The 20,321-nt window shown below is 51.6% G+C and overlaps 1 protein-coding gene across 1 annotated transcript; it reads right to left on the bottom strand.

Annotated features, from left to right (window-relative positions):
• Positions 1-585: 585 nt before the first annotated feature.
• On the bottom strand, positions 586-15,436 carry Igfbpl1 (insulin like growth factor binding protein like 1). Its single transcript, XM_075968066.1, has 5 exons — positions 14,985-15,436; positions 6,393-6,502; positions 5,624-5,740; positions 2,214-2,371; positions 586-1,450 (listed from the first exon to the last, which is right to left on the bottom strand). The coding sequence occupies exons 1-4, from the start codon at positions 15,418-15,420 to the stop codon at positions 2,222-2,224; spliced, it is 813 nt and encodes a 270-aa protein (XP_075824181.1). The 5' UTR covers positions 15,421-15,436; the 3' UTR covers positions 586-1,450; positions 2,214-2,221.
• Between the last annotated feature and the right edge of the window lie 4,885 nt (positions 15,437-20,321).

The raw sequence follows: 20,321 nt of genomic DNA, 5'->3' as shown, positions 1-20,321 counted from the left end.
GATCTGCTAAGATTGAAGGCAGCAACCCAGTTCTAAAAAGAACTCCAAAACATACGGCTAGCCTTGAGCAGGAAGAGTGTGAACAAGTGGAAGCCGGAAGCCAAGCGGGTTAGAGCTTTGGGCCCAGCAGGTGAGGCTGTGTCTCTCCTCCCCTCCCTGCTTCAAGGTCATTCTAGGAAAACTGAGCCAGGGAAGTGATTGAGTTCCGCCCCCACTCAAAGGCTGTTACCTCTGGCAAAGCACCTGCTCCCTGAGCCTGGCTGCTGCAGGGAGGCAGAAGGGCAGAAATCCTCTCTCTTTCTGCCATGGCTGGGCCCATGCATGGGGCAGCATCTTGTCTACATGAGGGACCTCCAACCCTGGTGGTAAGAATCCGCAGGCAGCTGGGTGCATGTCTTTAATTCCACACTTGGGAGGCAGAGGCAAGGGTATTTCTATGAGTTCAAGGCCAGCCTGGTCTACAGAGTGAGTTCCAGGACAGCCAGGGCTACAGTGAAACCCGGTATCAGAAAAATAAATTTAAAACAATAGAAAGAGAGAGAAGAGAGAGAGAGAGAGAGAGAGAGAGAGAGAGAGAGAGAGAGAGAGAGAGAGAAGTCCCCTAGAACCTGCAGACCAGAGAGCAGATATTCTTTTTTCTTTTCCTCCTTAAGTGGGGCTTCTGCCTGGGTGAGGACAAATGCACTGTACTACAGTGTGACCCCGCCACCTACAGATGCCACCCAGTTTCCTTTCTTCAGAGTGCCAAGCAGAAGTCAGGTGTCTGCTGTCTGTCTGCTGGGAGAATACTGGTTTAACAAGTGTGCAGCTTGCTCAAGCAGCTCCTGAGTCTGGCAGAGGGTCCTACCTACAGCTAAATCCTCACAACGGGGAGAAGGAGAAGCAGAAGAGCCACCCGAGTGGTCCATGCCAGGAATGAAGTGACGACTTTGAAAAGAATGCCCGGCCCCTACTCCCTAGGGCCACGTCACTCAAGGAGGGTGGGGGCACAAGGAGCTCAAGGAGCATTCAGGCCAAAGCTGTGGTCACAGGTGGAAACCACAACCCAGAGGAGGGAAAACACCCACCCCAGTCACCTCGGACAGGGCAAGGGACCCCCTTCCCTTCATGACAGTCACAGATACCAAGTCACGAGTCGGTCAGCACATGCGTTGTTTTGAGCCCTTTAGAATTACAAACACACAGTGTGCGACCCATCCTGGGGCAGAAAGAGTTAAAAAAAGAATTGTTCTAGAACAATTCATCCCCAAAATATAAAAAAGCTACATGCATGTGTCTCCCCAGGGTCTGCCCTGCTAAAAACTACATCTGCGTAAGAATCTAGTGTGCGTTCCTTTCTTAAAAAACATACAAAAAGCAGTCATCGACAGGCAACTCCCCGGATTTTCACAGAGCAAAATGATCCACTCCTTGATGTCGCCATGGTGTTGTGACCGGTGTCTTCAGAAGCCTGGGAAGGAAGAGGGGGCGCATTAGAGGCAGAAGCTTGCTCTGTTGTAATGATCTGTGTGTTACATGCAAGGTGGAGGACGTGATGCTGGGGTCCAAAGCCCTCCTCGCTGAGGGTTGTCATTTCTCTACACACACACAGAACTGACAGAAGGCAGTCCAGCGAAAGCAGTCAAAAGGAGCAAGGGGTTAGAACCACAGCAAAATTCTGCTTTTAAGAATGTCCATCCCAGATGGCTCGGCAGCTATGAGCACTGGCTGCTCTTACAGGAGACCTGGATTCAGGTCCCAGCTCCCACATGGCAGCTTACAACCATCTGTAACTTCAGTTCCAGGGGACCCAATGCCCTCTTGTGGTCTCCACAGTATCAGACCTTGCTGGTCAGTCTTGACAGTGTTATCTGTTCATGACGGCAACTCCCCTACCTGTGAGAGGATCAGGCTGCCCTTTGGCTCTGGTGAGTGGTATGTGTGAGGGTGTGAGTGTGCGTGTGTGTGTGTCCCACTTCATCCACCTAGCACAGCTGTGTGACTTGCCATGGCCAATGATCCATCTGCAAATATGACATCACTTTGGGGCAGAAACTTGCAGAAACTCGAATGTGACTACGTACTGGGCTCCTGCTCATCTGTCTGCCATAAGGATGGACATGACCCGCCCTGAGGCTGCTGTTCCAACCTGGTTTTCATTGAGAAATCAGTGGAGCAGCAGTCGTGTCTCTCACGCTACTGGGAGGGGGACAGAAACGACGAGGGTTGTGTACCGTGTTCCTCACAGGAGGTCAGCTGGAACCGGGGAGTGGAGGCTTTTGTATCTGCTCAGATCGAGGACTGTCACAGTGCCGTGGGACTGGGCCTCGCCAATAGCGTTGGTCGCGTGACAGTGGTAGACTCCCTCATCTTCCTTCCTCAGAGGGTTGATCTAGGAATACAACAGACAGGTTTATACGACTGCACATGGCTCACATCACACTCAAGACTGACGGCCTTATTCAGCGCTCTTTCTCTTCAGGCAAGCCTCTCACTGTGTGGCTGAGGAGGATCCTGAACTCCTGATCTTCCGGTTTTCACTTCCAGTGTGCCAGAATGAGAAGCCTGTGCTACCACACGGGATTTCCATGGCACTGGCAAACTACTGCCGGGCCTCCTGCGTGCTAAGCAAGCCCCCCTCAACTGAGTCACGCCCCAGCCTGCACACAGTTCACAATGACAGGGCTGCTGGATTGTTGCTTTTCAGAATTGGACTCTGCCTCCTTAGGGACCCTCCTGAAGGGCCTGCTCCTTGCTGTGGCTCTTAGTTTTAGTGGCTTCTCTGTATTCTCAACCTTTATTGTAAGCTGCCTGGCCTTTCACTAAAGGTGACAAGGGCTGACTTTGAGGGAAAAATGCATAAATCTTAAGGACAAACATCTACCCACCAAAGAAGATTGCCAACGGTTCTTTATGGGGCAGCCTTTACAAGAAACCATCAAGAGACCTTGTTCTCACCTTTTTCCACACATAAAAAAAGAGAGAATGCTTGATTGGAAGCTGTGTTCCAAGTCCCTCACCCAGAACTGGTGGAAGCCAGGAGATATCCCCTGAGAGCTTGCTGGAGTTCACCACCACGTACACACTCACTCCCATCTCTTTTGGCTTCTCCTGTAGCAACAGCCCTACCCACCACAAACCATCACATGGTACAGGCAGTCAGACACACAGTATAGTTGAACTCACACCAGTGAGGGTGTCATGTATCAGTTTCCTCAGGGACTGAAACATTCCATCCCACAGGGAAACTCCTTAAACAGGAAGGTAGACAAGAGCATCAGGAAGTCCCTGAAACCGACTAGATTCACTAGGCTCCTCCCTGCCAGAGTAGGCAATGAAAGAGGAAAGTTTCCCTCAGATAGAAAGAAGCTGAGCTGCAAAGGCCCTCAGACCAGACCAGCTGCCTGGAAGAAGCAGAAACCCGCTGAGCTGCCTGGTTTAGACCAACTGAGGCACCTGGAAAGGACACTTTACATCCTCCTGAGCTGCCTGCAGGCTGTGCAGTGTGACCAGGTTCCCAGGACTGTGAGGGTGGGCTTGGTGGTGCAGCTGTTTTTGCGTCAGTTCCTACTAGTAACCCTAATAAAACTCATTGGTTCACTATTCACCAAATTGGACTTTGATGGTATCCGTACTTTAGTCTGTTATGGGAATCTCTATCTGGGGTGTGTAGGTGTGTGTGTGTGTGTGCGGGGGGGGGGGGGTGTAGAATTTCTCCAGGAAAAGTTTTGTCACACAACACAGGGGAGAAGGGTAGGTGTTATTGATCTCATTTTATAGGAGACTCACAGGTATGCCAGAGGCTGTTAGGTCACAAGAAGCTAAGGCTAAGAAAGCAACAGTGACTGTCCAGCCTCAATCTTAGCTCCCGTTGGTGTGATTTTTCAAATAAATGGCATTCCCTTATTTTAGCAAAAAATGTTCTGAGCCTGGTTAACAATGCCCTGAAGGGGCTCCGGTTCCCTCTCTACCTGTGGCCTTAGGCAGGTGCATTAGTTTCTCATGGTTGCTGTAACAAACAGTCCCAAGTTTAGCAGCTTGATACAACATAAATTTATCACCTTCAGTGTGGGTCCAGCATGCTCACATCAGGGTATGTTCAGCATCCCTAAACCTTGAGGGAACAGTGTGTTTTCTTGCCTTGGCCAGCTTCCAGGGGACACCAGCACAGTTATGGCACCCTCCTCCACTGTCAGTTCAGTAACAGTGGGAGCACCTCTCTCAGCCTGCCATACTTCTGCCTCCTTCTCCCTCATATAGACTCACCTTTAGACTAGACTGGCCTCGCTAATCCATTAAGTTTTTTAAGACCCTAATGCATGTGACTTACCTGCGACTCCCCCTGGGCAATCTCATCTTAAAGCCTTAAAGCCCCGCCCCCTTGCCACATGGGACAGCCCATTCACAGCTGGGCACTGGGACATTTTAGGGGGCCACTGCAGCAGGTCATTTATTGTGGTGGTTGGAATGCAACTGCCCCCCATAAGCTCACAGGGAGTGGCACTATTAGGAGGTGTGGCTTTGTTGGAGTGGGTGTGGCCTTGCTGGAGGAAGCGTGTCACTGTGGGGGAGGGCTTTGAGGTTTCCTATGCTTAGGATACCACCCAGTGTCTCAGTCGACCTCCTGTTGCCTGCAAGATGGAGAATTCTCAGCTTTTCTCTAGCACCAGGTCAGTCTGCACGCTGCCATGACCCCCGCCATGATGATAATGGACTAAACCTCTGAACTCTAAGTGAGCCACCCCAATTAAATGGTTTCATTGATAAGAGTTGCCTTGGTCTAGGTGTCTCTTCACACTAAAGACCCTAACTAAGATACTTACACTCTTGGGCGCTATCTAACCTGCCCCGCCTACTCCAGTGGGACATAGACAGGGGCAAGGTGGATCTGGTGGCACACACCAGTTACTCTGTGGGCTGGAGCAATGGGTTCAAGAATTTGTGGTCAACCTGAGCAACACAGTGAGACCTTGTCTCAAAATAACATTTTAAATGTTTAAAAATGACACTTATTTATTTTGTGTATATGCATTATCTAGACACACGTGTATGGAGATCAGAGGACAGCTTGCAGAAGTCAGGTCTCTCCATCCTCCATGTGGATCCTGGGGATTGGACTCAGGTCAAGCACCTATACCCCCCCAAGCCATCTCATCAGCCTTCAAAATAAGAATTTGAAGTGAGGTCCTGGGTTCAATCCCCAGCAAAGCCAAAAGGAAAGAGTAGGGAACAGTTTTAAAAGTGTAGCGTGTCATGGGAAGACAGAGGGCCGTTTGCTGATAATATCTGAAAAGTTTCTGCACCCTGATAAACTTCTCTGCCGACGCAATAATTCGAATCAGACCAAATCAAACCGAATTAGAGAAGGCCCAGGTTTAATGGATACAAACGCTCCCAGATGGCTTTCGAGCCCCGCAGAGAAGAGCTGGAGAAGGAAAACCAGAAAATCACGTTTGTTCTCTGGGGGCAGGGACAGGTGGGGCAATTTAAATACCCTGTGGGCGTGGTCTTGAGCATCTCTGGGGAGGGGTCATTGTTTGGCTGGCTTTCTTGGAGAAGGAGTCTAGACTAAGGCAACTCCCAGGGGAGGGGGCTTGGGATGGAACATCCACCCAAACAATATCTGATAATCCGAAATACTCACCAAAATCCAGGATGTGGTCTCATGGTCAGAAGGGCCCCCACGCACCTGGACAGCTATATTGACATGGTCTCCCGGCAACTCCTCCAACTCCTCAGTGCCCTCAGGAGAACCCACAACCTATACGAGGCAGAGAAAGCATATACAGTTTAGAAAATAATTCTGAGCCAGGCTGACCCCACCTGCAACCTCCCTGGACTCTATTGCAGAAATCAAAATGCCTGTCATTCTTAGACAAACAACTCAGGCTTCCTTGATTAAAAGTGTCTCTTCAGACAGAACCGCCTGCTGGACATTGAGGTTGCCAACTTTTCCAAAGGGTGGAGGAGGGTGGGAATAGCTGTGAATTTCACAGCCCTCATTGGGGCTGTTGGGGGAAGGGACCAACTAAAGTTGTGACTTTTGCCAATCTCTCAGAATCAACCGTCAGCGTTCAGGACGGGATTGGGTCTCTGTTACCAATCTGTTGTCTAAGGACTCAGCAGCTGAGAGTTCGCCAGCTAGCAGAGCTTTCTAGGCACTGAAGCGACCAAATGAACAAATGGCATGGGAAGGAATGCCACCCCCTCCTTTGGAGAGAGCTCTAGGGTGGCAGCTTGGTGGCACAGGGTTGGAGTGTCTTTGTTAATCCTTCGGCCCACATTTAAACACACCTAAGGAAAAACCGTTACCACCCACGGCTCCTTCTGTCTCTGGTCTTCTTCTCTCCCACGTAACATAACACACGGGCACAAGCACACAGACAAGTGTAGACATGCTTGGAGAAAATTACCTTCTTCCAGGTGATGACGGGGGTGGGCACAGCCTTCACCTCACAGGAAAGGAATACTTGAGCCCCAGTGACATTGTGAACATCTCGAGGTGGCATGAGGACCACAGGAGCTGCGAGAAGACAAAGGAACAACGCTTTACCCTGGCAGGTCAGAAGCCCAACCCTGGGCTCTGAGGGCCCACAGGAAGCCCTTCGAGGAGGGAGTGGCGGCTCCTCTGAGGAAGTGTACCCCTAGTCCTAGGATCTATAAGCTGGTCTAAAGGGGGGAAGCGAGGTCCAGATGTCCGGCGGTCAGTGGTAGAGTTTGGGTCTCAACATGCCCTCTCCCTGAGTTCCCCCAACACCTCAGCTACCATCTGCTTATTTACTACTGGCTATGTAGCTCTTAACACCGAGCTATCTCACCAGCTCCTAAGATTTAATTATTATTATTATTATTTTTTGTGGTTTTTTGAGACAGGGTTTCTCTGTGGCTTTGGAGCATGTCCTGGAACTAGCTCTGTAAACCAGGCTGGTCTCGAACTCACAGAGATCCGCCTGCCTCTGCCTCCCGAGTCCTGGGATTAAAGGCATGCGCCACCATCGCCTGGTTTAAGATTTAATTCTTTATGTGAAGATAAACAAACACATCCATCGCATTAGGGAACAACATTGCTCTTAGCTTCAATGATTTGGTAAAAATTACACATACACTAAAGAACTGTTTTAAAGTATATTTATTGATGATTTATTATCCATAAATATTTGATGCTTTTCTGCTTGCTTAATTTATATACTCTGCACTCAGGGTCACATAGGGATTTCTCAGGTCTTACAAGGGAAGGCTTAAGAACCCTGAGGGTTAGGGGTGGTGTCAAGTCACCAAGGGCAGAGAAGCTTTTCTGCCTCTGTGTACGGGAGGCGGGGGGCTCAGAAAAGAGAGACTTGGGTTTTGTTTCTTTAAGAGGACCCGAGAGCCTGCAACACAGGTTAGACCCTTAGCTCACCCTTCACACCTAGCTTCTTAACATACCAGGGATCTCTTCGGCTGGCGTCAAGTCTTATCCTGAGATACCTTGATGCTCTGACCTTCTCTGTGCTCAGGCCTTATTGTCCCTATTCTTCCCCAACTCCAACAGGGGGGTTTCCTACCTGCAGGCCTCACCACACAGTCAAGTCCTAAACAAGGGTTCTGTTCATATTTGACCAGCTGCATCCCAGCTGGCCTCGGGGGTCCAGGACTCTACCTAGTCACACCCGTGTCGGACAGCAAGCCCAGCCATGAAGTCCTGCAAGGCCAAGGCCTGGCCATGGGAAGACTGTCAGCTCTTGCCTTTTCTCTAGTGACTTGAGGAGACCCTTGCTTCCCTGGGCTGTGGCGTGAACCAGCCATGGAAGGAGAGAGCAATTACTGCGGTGGCCTGACAATGCGAGCGAGAGCCAGAGACAGAGGTGGCAGAAAGATCACTAGATGAAGAAAACACGGCACACGAAAGAGGAATGCCACCGTTCTGGAGTCAGCGAACCAAACGGTATGGCAGGGCCTGTGCCCACTGGGATGTGGCGACAATTAAATAAGAGAACAAAGGGAGAGGGACAAAGTTGGTCACAGTGAAGGATGCAGGGGTGGAAGGCCAAAGAAAAGACAGATGGCGTGGGCTGCCCTGTGGGTGCTAGGGATCGAACCGAGGTCCTCTGGCAGACCAGCCAGTGCTCTTAACTACCAAGCCAACATGGAAAGGAGACTGGTATAGCCCCTCCAGACACAGTGAGGGCAGACCTTGTCAAGCCAGCACCTGAGTATCTGCACACCCCTAGGGATGGAGAGTTCACTGCCTACAGAGCCAGGCCTTGGAGAGTTCTCTGATCAAGTTCACCCTCATAGGAGATGCTTCCTTCCTCTCTCCTCACCACCGATGATGCCAGCGCTGGAGTCCTTGGCACAGTGGCCCACGCCAGGCCACCTACCCTTGCAATCAGCCACGCTTTCAGCTCTGCCCGCACGACTGCTCTCCAAGGCCATGTCTAAACCTACAGCCAAGATTGCAGCCAGAGCTCCAGTGAAGAGAGGCCCCAAACTTCCAGTGTGCCCTACGGCCACAGGGGCTGCCTGGCAGAAGCCCCATCTGCCACAACAAAGAGGGGCTAATTTATTCACATCCCCCTGCCAGCACCTCCTCACAGCCACACAGGCGCTTCCAACCACAAGCCTGTCCCCAAAGGGCCGTGGGGCAGCCAAACCGCCCGATTCCAGGGCCTTCAATAGGTTCCAGAGGGACGCTCCGTCAACGCGTCTCACTTCCCTTCAAGTCTAGTCATACATTTTAAATGAGACTTCATCACTCCCTTTCAGGCCTAAATGAATAAACCAGTAAATCACATTTCCTGCGCGCTCCTCAAGAGTCCCCATTCCCTCTCTTTCAATAACTACAATTAAGAAGCACTGTCTAGGGAAAGCTGCCTTTGCCAGCGCTTTCACGGCAGGAAACACCATTTCTTTTACAAAAGAGCCGCTCCCTCCCCCCCCCCCGACCCGCTTTCAGTGTTAAAGCGACCTTTCCCGATGCGTTTATTTATCTATAAATTCGCATGCCGCACACAACTCATTCCGGTGCGCAGATCCCCGTCGGACTGATGCAGAGGGCTGGGAAGTCACCATTGGAAGCAGAGCAATTCTGTGGCCTTGTAAGATTTCCTCAGGCCCCTGCTGTCAGTCATCTTCTTTTAATTTGGATGTATCTGGCATTAAATTTGCGTTCTTAGCCGTAACAGCTCTGCACAATCAATAACACTTGTGGTAATAGTACAGCTGTTCACGCCTTCCTATCCCGCAGTCCCATCGGATGCCAGAAGGGGGAGCTGCACAGGGCTAGCCCAACCTCCTTGGTGGGGGGTGTGATTCCCCTTTTTGGTTATAGAGATCAAGCCCCACCTCAGAGCTGACACCTTCTTGCCTTTCCCCCCAGAGGACTCTACTGCATCCTCACACAAGCCCCGGAAGGTTGTGTTTTACCTCCCATTTCACAGCCGGGAGCTCAGGCTTACAAAGGTGAAGAGCCTGGAGGAACAGGGGCTCAAATTCCATACAGTTCCATACTGGCTTTGATACTGAGACAACTGTTATCTTGGTGGGCTCCATCCTAGAAGAGGAGGGCAGCTCTTAAGAGATCGTGTCAAGGGATCCCAGGCACAGTGTTTTGCTGGGAGGCCTCACAGCTTTCAGGGTAGAGTCGGAAAGTCGCAAGCTGTGACAAGGCCAGGATACAGAGCCAACTCACCAGAGAGAATCCAGGCACCAGCTATACAGGGCACAGCCATGGGTTGAGACACTACTGTGAAGTGCTCTGTGTAATTGGGAAGCTCATGAAGGGCTGGCTACCAGTGCTTCAGTGAGGACTGATCACACAGGTATTGAATGATGAACCAAAGTTTCAGGTCCCCAGATGGGTGGATAAGGGACCTCTAAAACTCATGTGTTGGAGGCTGAGATCTTAGTGGTGGTGGTGGGGTGTGTGTGGAGGTGACTGTGGATGGTGGTGGGTTGCGGAGGTGTTGGTGTGATCAGGTGGTGATGGTGGTTGTGGGCTGCCCGTTCAAGAAGTGAAGCCCAGCAAAAGGTCTTTAGATCACCATAAGTACGATCTCAGAAGGGACTGTAGGGTTCTGGCGCCTTCTCTCTTCTGCTTCCTGGCTTGGGAGGGGAGCAGTGCGCTCCACCACACACTCCTGCTGTGTTGTGCTGTTCTCGCCAGGGGCTAAGAGAGAAATGGGGCTGTGGATTCTGGACTGGAACCCCAGGACCAGGAGTCAAGACAGAGCCATTCTGTCATGGTCACTGGTGGTATTCATGGTGGTGAAATGTCAGCATGGACCACACTCTGTCATTTAGGCAGTGAGCCACTCTCCTCGAGAGGTCCAGGAATTGTTAGCTTTCCTTAGGTCCAGGTTCTCCGGGGCCAGTCACTGGCCAGCCTTGCCAGCTGTCATGAAGTGCCAGTCTCAGGCATGATTTGGTCTCAATTATCCACACATCACCTCCCAGCAATGCCCACGAGGGACCACCCATAACACTAGCAGGGCAACTCTGGTCCGTACACTACTCAAGTGTGATAGCAGGTGCCAGTGACTCCCAGAGGCAGAAAGGACAGTATGGTGGACTGAAGGAAACCCACTTAAAGTTCTGCCTATGCTGAGTGTTCAGTGCCATGCTTCAGTCTCAGGTGGGGCTGCTGCGGAACAGACACAGGTGCCCATCCTCCTTGGAACCTGAGTCAGGCCGTGGCTGCCTGGCACTCTTCCCATTAGGTCTGTGGCAAGACAGAGACATTATGGTGGAAGGGCAGAATGGAAGAAAGCTGTCCATCGAATGGCTGCCAGGAAGCAGAGGAAGGGAGAGAGATGGTTCCTGGGACAAGATTTCCCCTAAGGCATGGATGCCCAGTTACTTCCTCTAGTTAGGCCCCGCCTCCCGAAGACTCCATCACTCCCAGGAGTGCCGCAGCTGGGGACTAAAGCTTTAATACACAAATCTTCATATTTAAGCCACAACATACCTGCTGCCTGCCCTCCACAGGCCGAGTTGAGGAACACTTGAGGGCCCATTGCAACCTTACACACGGAGTCATACGGAGGGACCCAGAGACACAGTAGCCCATGCTACCCAGAACAGACCTTTCTTTTTGCTTGCAGCCCTCTACTGACCTCTGGTGACAGGTCCTATCTGGTGGTACCACAGGCCATGACCCTCAACCCTGAGGGTCTTCAGAGCTCAGGGAAACTGCAATAATTCAACACCCTGCAAGCTGGAGCTGGACGGCAGCGATCTTCAAAGAGCCCAGGACATAACTTCTCACCTCCGGGATGTGAGTGTTGCCATTATCCCGGAAGGAGCAGCGTTTTCCTTCCTGTTTACCTTTGACTGGAATAAAGTGGCTCTTCAGGGAGGCCAGTGGCTTCTAAGAGGGTAAGTTCCATCTCTCTAACTCTTCCCGGCTCAGTACTTGCTTCCTTCTCATGCTCGCAGCAGTCAGGAAATCCAGGGTGGCACAGCTCCATCCATCCCAGGGCTACAGCAGGTCACAGCCGCTCAGTTGTGTGTGGTCGGAGGAGGTAGGACCTCTGATAGGCAAAACAGTGCCAGAGAGACTCAGCCACCTGGGAGTCCAAGTGAGAGGCGGGTTGCGAACCCTTGTCTGCTCGGGAAGAGGACAACGCTGCCCCACACCCTGGCATGCGGGAACCTAATGACAGCATCTGTGTCTGCGGTGTGGGTCTGCCCAGATGAAAGGACCTACCTTGTTATTACTACATGTGGTGATCTGCCACCCTACCCCTTCCATTAGATGAGTCCTTGGTGGCTGAAATGAAAGATCATCCTACATGCCACAGAGATTCAAGTTAATGGTGTCATGGAAAGCAAGAATAGCCCGAGTCGTCCCCCAGGACCCTATCTGCTCGTATTAAGAGACACACAAGCAAAAAATTTAATGATCAACGTGCCAAACAGGCTTGATAATTTATGCTTATAATCACGGCTGGATGTGGAAGGAGCCCCTGCTTAATCCCACTGCCTGCAGCCTGTGATTCAAATCCCCTCCCTCGGCATTCATGAAAGGCTTTGGAACACGAGGCCCCTTCCTTTGTCCTTCTCACAAAGTGGCATTCACCGCCTCCTCTGGTTACCTGGTAACACGTACCCCGGGCTTGTATATGGAGGAGGAATTCCAACCAAGGTGAATTTTCTGAGATTCTGGGGCTCAAGCTCTCTCGGAGAAGCTGCTGGGGCCCAGAGCCCTACAGGCTGGAGATGGACGGACGGCTGCAGTCTGCCAAGAGCCAGGCAGACAGACCTGGGGCCCTGACTCAGAAATGCCTTTTATTAAGGCAGTGGTTCTCAACCTGTCTGTCGAGACCTGTTGGAGGTCAAATAACCCTTTCATAGGGGTCACCTAAGACCATCGGACAACACAGATATTTACATTACGATTCATAACAGTAGCAAAATTACAGCTATGAAGTAGCAATGAAAATAATTTTATGGTTGGGGAGTCACCACAACTTGAGGAACTGTATTAAAAGGTCACAGCATTAGGAAGGTTGAGGATCACTGCGTTAAGGGATTAGGTTAAGACCTCCCTGCTCTCTCCAGTGACTGCAAAAATCAAGGACAGCAATGCATGCAAAAACAATGTCTAACAATAAAACAGTCACACATAGGTCTTCAATGTACAGGGCTCAAAGGATGCTCTCAATATTAGGCAGTGGGCAATTCTGAGCAAAGGCTTCTGGGAAGGGCAGCATCTAGACCCAAATACCGTTTGCCACCACTGTCCAGCGGAGGCATCACTGGTCTCCACTGGGAAGGGGCTAATCAATATGTATGAACCCTCACTCCATTAAAGTGGAAGGAAGTACCTGGGTGCTGATGGCGTCTGGGAGGAGCTGAGCAGGAGAGACTGTCACCAATACTGAAGTAAAACTGTCTGTTTCCTTTCAAACGGGGTCCCCTGGGGCTTTGTTAAAAGTGCTCCTGCTGTGTCTCTTGAATTAAAGATGGCTTGAGGGCAGGCCAGAATGAGGTGTAGCCGGAGTAAGGAAACAGCTCCCTGTACAGGAACCCAGGCCTCCCTGAGAGCTTGTGAAGACAGAGGTGACAGGTAGACGACCATCAGGTCCGTCAGGCCCGAGGTGGGTGACACAAACCCTGGAGGAAAGGACAGCTGAGCCCAGGAGTGCCAAAGTCTGCCACTAATGAGGTGCTGGAAATTGGCTTCTGAATTGCTCCCTTTGGCTCCGAGGGCCTCTTTATTCTCCAGGCTGGAGCCCAGGGCGGGCCTCGGAGCCCATAGATCAGAGCTGAGGGGCTGGCACATTTACTTGTCATTTGGTAATTTTCAGTGAATTAGGGGTGTGGGTTTTCCATCTGCCATCTGTCTGTACTCCGGTAACCATAGCAACCACCATCTGCCTGACTTAATATTATCAAGTCCACTCCTGAAAGAGTGCTGGACAAGGGGTTGGGACCTGGGAGGTGGCAGCCTTTCGTGGACATCTTGGACTAGTTCCCTGCGTCTTGGGTCTCTGGGTCTCCTCTGCGTAAAGGCGGCTTTGCACTATGTGCCTTGAAGGGGTCTTTCTCCTAAGAACAGAATGTCCCTCCAGGGAAAAATTACCCAAGCCCATCACCACTGGGAAGCTCTGGGCAGGGGGGCCTGGTCAGCATTTTTTCTGTGTCCTGTGTGTATCATTAGTGTTACCTGTCTCAGACAAAGGGAACTGCCTGGGAGCCAACTGCTGAGGTGGCAGATTGCAGCCGGTGACAGAACTCCAGGAAGGGAAGACGGGACTGTGTTGGTGTCTAGGGCAGATACAAGCATTCCAAACAGAGAGGGAATAACAATGCCTCCCCTGGGGCCCTTGTGACTGGACAGGGAAATGACCAGGCTCAATGTCACTAGGGGAGCCAGGAACTATCCAGGAGTACCCCCACCCCCCAGTCAGCACTGTCCCCCAATGCAGCATGGACTAGGGAAGAGGCATGGTGACTTTTCTGTGTAACCCAGACCTGCTGCAGCCCTCATCAGATAGCACATGTCATGTTTCCCCGGATGGTGGACTTTCTGCCCTGTCTCCATCAGTCCACCAGAATCCTGGATCTGAGCACATTTCCATGGAGTGTTTGGAGGGAGAAGAGAGTAACACAATACCAAGCACTGTTTAAGGCCTGGAGAAAGGGCACCAGGTGTTTTTCTTAAAGCACTAACTTTGGCATTTGGTTTAGACTTTTCTCCTAGCTTAGGCCAGAAAACTCTAGAAGCCCGAAGAAGTACAGCCTGCATGATAGCATCCTGGGGACCAGCCAACCATCACACTTACCACACTTATTGTTCAGACACACTCAGAAAACTCCTGGCAAAACAGGCTAGTTTTTCCTGGACACGGACACTGATTTTTTTTTTAAATTACCCAAGACAGTAATCAGTTAGGGCACCAGGGAGGTGTGCAGTGTGGTGCTGAGCTTTGAAGTCCCTGGCAACCCAGAGCTTTCCGTTCATTTAAGTGTCTTAAAACAAGACACTTCACATCACTTGCACTCTAGACTGGGCCAGCCGCTGCGGTCCCATTATCTTCTCAGAGCTCAAGTTTCCGAAGGACTCATCTGACAGAAGCTCCCAGGGCCTTGGTTAATCTGGGTCTCACTGGATGCCCAGTATCCTGGTCTCTGCCTTGATGACTCTTCAATCCCATGTGGAACTCCTGCTGTCCGGGACCGTTCACCTTCCCTTCCTCTCTATTCAAGCAACCCACTTGACCCAGGACCCACTCCAATCCCATTTTCAAATAATTGCAATAGCAGGTTCTTAAGCATCCACACTCCTGCTTGCTCTAGGGCTGGAATCTCCATGAAGTGTGGAAGGCAGCAGGCAGGGTGTTAGATTTCGCCCCATTCTTCCCCAACATGAAAGTAAGATGCGAAATACTGCTCCTGGAGGGGAGAGTGGGGCCCAGGTGGTGTCCACTTCTATGTAAAAAAATTCTTTGTCCTACACCTTAGAGCATTGGGATCCCGCTTTTCCCATTTGCCTGAGTCTTTTGGGGTCAAACCCCACTCACCGAACTCGCAGGGGCCATCGCGTGCCTTGTGCAGGTGGCCAGGGTGCACGCGGGGTGCGTGCCGGGCGCGCAGTCGTAGCGCGCAGATGCTGGAGTAGGAGCGGCCGTCGGAGCCACACACCGTGCCGCGCTGCGCGCACACGCAGAGTCCCGTGCCTTCGGGCGCCGTCTCCGTGGCGCGACTCGCACATACCAGGCCGGGACCACAGCGTGCGCCCACCCGTCCCCCACAGCTCGCGCCCTCGGAGCCCAGGCAGCGCGCACAGCAGCCGCACTCGTCTCGCGCGGCGATCCAGGGCGCTGGGCAGGGCGAGGGTTCGGGGCAGCGATCCAGCCGGCACAGGCCGCACTCGGGGTGTCGTCTGCCCGTGTCGCGGAGCCCGAGGCTCCGGGTCAGTGACGGCAGCAGCAGGAGCAGCAGCGGCAGACGCCTCATGGCCGGCTCCCGAACGGACGGCAGCAGCGCCTCTGCTCCGCTTAGCGCTAGGTGCGCGCAAAGCCACCGCGCCCGCCCCGTGCCTGCTGATTGGCCCGGCCTGCGCCGCGGGGCGCCCCTCGGCCCGGGACCAGCTCCGCGCGGCCCAGAAGTCTCCAGAACAGCTCTGCCACCTCCGATTGAACTCAGTGGGAGACCCAACCCAGTCCAAACAACGACTTGTCCGCCAGCCCTAAATGTTAGGACTCTTGATCCTCCCACCAGGATGCCACTTTATTTTGTCCTCTTTCCAGTTTTGTTTGGTAACGGGACTCTCTAGTTTAAGATGTCAGATTTTATAAATGGATGGGTAGATTTCCTTCACGGCTCGAATCTCAGTTCCTCAGCCCTGCTGCCATAGGCTGCTCTGGCTATCAGGTTCTTGGGTATGTTTTTCAGGAATTGTTTCTGCCTGTACAAGCGTGGGTGAGCACATAACCCACTCCCCTCGTGTAAAACACCCACCGACACGGAAGGGCAGACTGATGTAAGCACAGACTGTTGCGTTTGGTTGTTTTTTTTTTTGCCTACAGAATTCCACGTTTCTCACCTTTTTTCTTTCTTTCTTTCTTTTTTTGGTTTTTCGAGACAGGGTTTCTCTGTGGTTTTTTGGAGCCTGTCCTGGAACTAACTCTTGTAGACCAGGCTGGTCTCGAACTCACAGAGATCCGCCTGCCTCTGCCTCCCAAGTGCTGGGATTAAAGGCGTGCGCCACCACCGCCCAGCTATCACGTTTCTCACCTTTTGTCATCTTTGAGATTCAGTCTCTGGTCCAAACAGTGGGAGCACAGGAGAAAAAGCTGTGTGCTCTCACTGGTGTTTCTTAATGTTACATCCAGGTTGACAGGGGCCTTGTGTTGACTCGATACAATGATGTATTTCGGAGTTTGTGTGGACCAGTCGTGAGTGTTACACTTTGCATAGTATTTAGATATACAATGCACAATATGTAATAATTTGTATTCTGTCCTACTAAGAATGTTGCAGTGGGGTCCCTATGCAAGGGTCAGTGCACCTATGGCCTAGCTGGTAAAGTATGTTGAAAGACATAATGTGGGCTATTCACACAGGCTCCCACGCAGACTCTAAGCACCTCATCGCTGGCAAAAGGGGCCCCGTTGCTGGATGCTGATGTGTGGGCAGGGGACAGAAGAATTTACCAACCAGTCTGCCCAGGAGCCGTCACCTACTACTCTGAGTTTGCTCTCTTGTGTACTGTTGGCTTACTTCTAGAGAAGGAGAGAGCCTCTTGGTACCCGGGACCAGCTGCTGCAGATCTTAAGAGCTGCACCCGTTTTCCTTTCTTAGTCCAGTTCCTGCCCAGTTTGCAGTTTTCTGGGGGTGATGAGGGGGAGTCCATATCCTGGAAAGAAGCCCCTGTGGAGGCTGCTTTATGTGGTGAGCAGAGAAGAACCATATGGTCAGGCACATAGAGCAGAGCTGACCAGGTGCCTTGGGGAAGGAAGGGAGGGAAAGACAGCAAGGAGTAAAGAGGAGAATGCTGGGAAAGCTCTCAGCACTAAGATTCCATTCAACCCAAAGACTGCCAGCTTTACCTGGAATGGCCTTTTAACCTGTTCACACCTCTTGACCCCCTAATCCCATCTGTGACACTGCCTAAGAAAATAATCACTCCCTTTGAAGACCTCATCCCAGAGTCGGCCACCGCATCACAAAATTGGAAACAATCTCATTGCCCACAGGCAGGCAATGATTAAGCAAAGTGTGGCCCATCTGACAATAGAGGACGAGGTAGACGCTGAAAATGAGCAAGATGCAGGCTCACGGAAATGCAAAGATGTTTATGATGTATTGCTTGGTGAGCTGGCCATTATAAAATGCACATCTGTGTGATGTCGTATGTGCATGTGAATGTGGGTCCTGCTGAGAGAAAAGGAGAGCAGGGGGCGGGGGGGGGGAGTGTATTTAATGCTGTGAAGAAAACACAGTGTTCATGCCACACAGCAGGGTCTGGAGACAAGAGCGATAAACTGTTGGCTGCCTTTCAGGGACAACCTTCTGGTAACTCCGTACTTCCTAAGGGCTCATCACTGCTCCAGGAAAGAGCAGGTGCCCGCCCTGTCAGTGAAGGAGCTCAAGGGTGAATCTTGGTGAGCATCGTGGAAGGAATCCAAGCATCAGAGGTCGGAAAGGGTGGTCTGAACGTCCTTCAAACAGAACCATCATTCCCAAAGTCCAAACCCTGACTCAGACCAGGAAGCCCCAGCTGTGGCAAGCGTATAAAGAACAGAATTTGTCTGCGTTTTATGCAGACGCCGAGGGAGCGGGTGCTGAATGATGTCACTATGAAATTCATGTGTGCTTAATGCAGGGTGGAATATACAATCCCTCAGAGGCGCATTTACATACGATCTACATTCCTTTTAAATGGTAGGGAAGGCATTATGTATGCATAATGGCCCCAAGAATTAAAGCTAAGGATTCATTTTCCAGCCCTGAGCCTGAGGCATCAAAGTGTGAGTGAGTCTGAGTGGGGGAAAACATACCAGGCTTTGAAGATGATCAGCTCCGTCTCTTTTTAAAATTGCCCCACGTCCACAGTCCGGCACAGTTATGTCTCTCAGCATCGGCTACAGACGGGGACCCCATAGGATGATGGGAAATGATGGGGGTGAACTCTCCAGATAGGGAAGGGAACTGGGGCAGCTGGCGAGGTCCCAGGCACCTGGATAGTGATTAAACAGCAAGAATGGGTGTGACTTTGTGCTACACACAGGGCCTGGACACGAACACAAGGGGAGGCCAATTAATGGCCCAAAGTGGACGCATGCACACGCGTTCATTCATCCCTTAGGCCCAGAGATGAATGACGGGTGTCCCTGTCCCAGCGGAGCTCAAGCAAGGGAGGCCTTTCATCAATAGCCTAACACCGGGTCGGTCCTGGAAGGCCTCTCTGTGTTCTCAGACCCCTAGTGAACCACTCCACAGCAGGGGAAGGGGCCGTTTCCTGAGTGAAGTTTCATGAATGATGCGTGGGGGTTTCCAAGAAACATGATTGGTTTCCATGAAGTACGCAGTGAGCTGAGCGGAACAAGATGCAGACCTCGGCAAAGACGGGCATTCAGAGGCGGAGCAGCTGACAAAAGAACTGCAGGGGATGCTTCTTCTGGCTGGAGCTTTGGATAAAGCACCGAGATAGGCCCTGGCCAGGGCTGCATTAGGGCAAGGAGGCACAGTTTTCTCTCTGGGCATCTGTTTGAGGCCACAGTGCAGAGCGGTACCCGAGAGGTCTGCCTGGGCAGAAGAGGAAGAGGTTAGAGTTTAGAGTTGGGGCAACAGGGCTTTAGGAGAGCAGGGACATGAACGTGGGAGGCGGAGAGGGAACCCCAGAATTCTTAGACCTTTGGGTGACTCTGTACAGTACCTACATGGAGCAGAACCAGGGCGTGGCACAGAGTGACGGGTGAGGCTGAGAGCTGAGCAGAGATCCTTGGGTTCTTCCTGTACTGACGGGAGGCTGGCTGGAGATCAGCCTTGGCCAGAGCAGACTACCCCAGCCTCACAGCGTCCCTTCTGTAAGGTCAGGGACACTCCTATCAGCTGAGCAGCAGGACCCTGCAGAAGTGTGGGGCTCAGCACCACGGGTCTCCTTCTTTGGGATTCTAAACTGAAATTATTCCAATCTCTCTTTGTTCTAGCCGTGAGGGTGGCAGCTGCTCCCTGCACAGGCCTCCTTCAACTTACCTAGCTAACAATTCCTTCCATTACATTTTGTCTATGATCTGATATAAGGACATTAACCGGTACTGGAAGTGGTCCCGAAAGGCAGCCCTCAAAGATGGGTTGCAGTCCAACAGCCAGCGAGCTTCACTAGAAATAAGCTCTGATAATTACCTAAATTATTTATGAAAATAGCAAGGAAGAAACGCATTTCTTAGCTGCAGGGCCAGCTGCTGAAAATGAAGGATACGGTTGAATTGTGTGGACTGCATAATCATAACCTAAGCTGAATCCGCAGCCTTGCCAATGTCCTGCATCAAAGTCAGGATATGGCTTCGGAAGTGGTGAGCGCCTGAGACTGTGGACTCTGAAGAAGAAGCCTCCCTGACTGGGGAAGCTTACCTGGCGTGTCTTTACTGAGGACCTTGCAGTAAGGCCCCCGTTGGCAGTTGCCTAGCAAGGACGCTTAGCTCCTGGAGACCTACTTCCTGTGACCCCCGGAATCTCAACAGGCTTCAGGCATGTGTTAACAGAGCAAGTATAACATCTGGGCTACAGAGTCACGTTTATTGATCTAGGTGCCCTGACCAGAGATTCTGGACTCGGGGTTGGGCTCAGGCAGCAGGAGAAGGCATTGCCCATTTACTTATCAGCAGAGCCTAGAGATGTGATGACCCCTGTGTAGTAATATGAAGGTGACAGAACTTCCTCAGTGTGCTGCAGAGGAAGCAATAAAATGGCTTAGGGGGATGCTGGAACAGATTTGTCATAAACAACCTGCATGCCTGCCTCTGTGCTAAGTTCCCCAGTGGGCTCTGTCACTGCAACACTGAGACAGTCACTCGTGAATGAATCACTGCTAGGAATTTGCCCAAAGGAATCTAAGGCAGCAGATTACAGAGACATATGCAGTGTTTGATACAGCACTAGTTGTTAAGGTAAAAATAAAACAACGCAGGTCCCCAAGTGGCAGCAGTCAGCAGTGGGCCAGGAGACCTCAGAGGGCCACAAAGGCAGCAGGTCCCAGGCAGGGAACCACGTGGCAGGTGAGAGACAGAGACCTATTAGGCATGCTGTGCAGAGAAAGTGGGTATTTGTTTAGTGGGTTATGGGGGGGGAAGGGAAAAGGGGAGAAGAGCAGAGAGAGAGAGAAACAGAGAAGGGGGAAGGAGAGAAGTAGG

Source organism: Microtus pennsylvanicus, chromosome 3, assembly GCF_037038515.1.
Source record: "Microtus pennsylvanicus isolate mMicPen1 chromosome 3, mMicPen1.hap1, whole genome shotgun sequence".
Taxonomy (NCBI): domain Eukaryota; kingdom Metazoa; phylum Chordata; class Mammalia; order Rodentia; family Cricetidae; genus Microtus; species Microtus pennsylvanicus.
The sequence above is the reverse complement of the archived record's forward strand: the minus strand, read 5'-3'. Positions and strand labels throughout refer to the sequence as shown.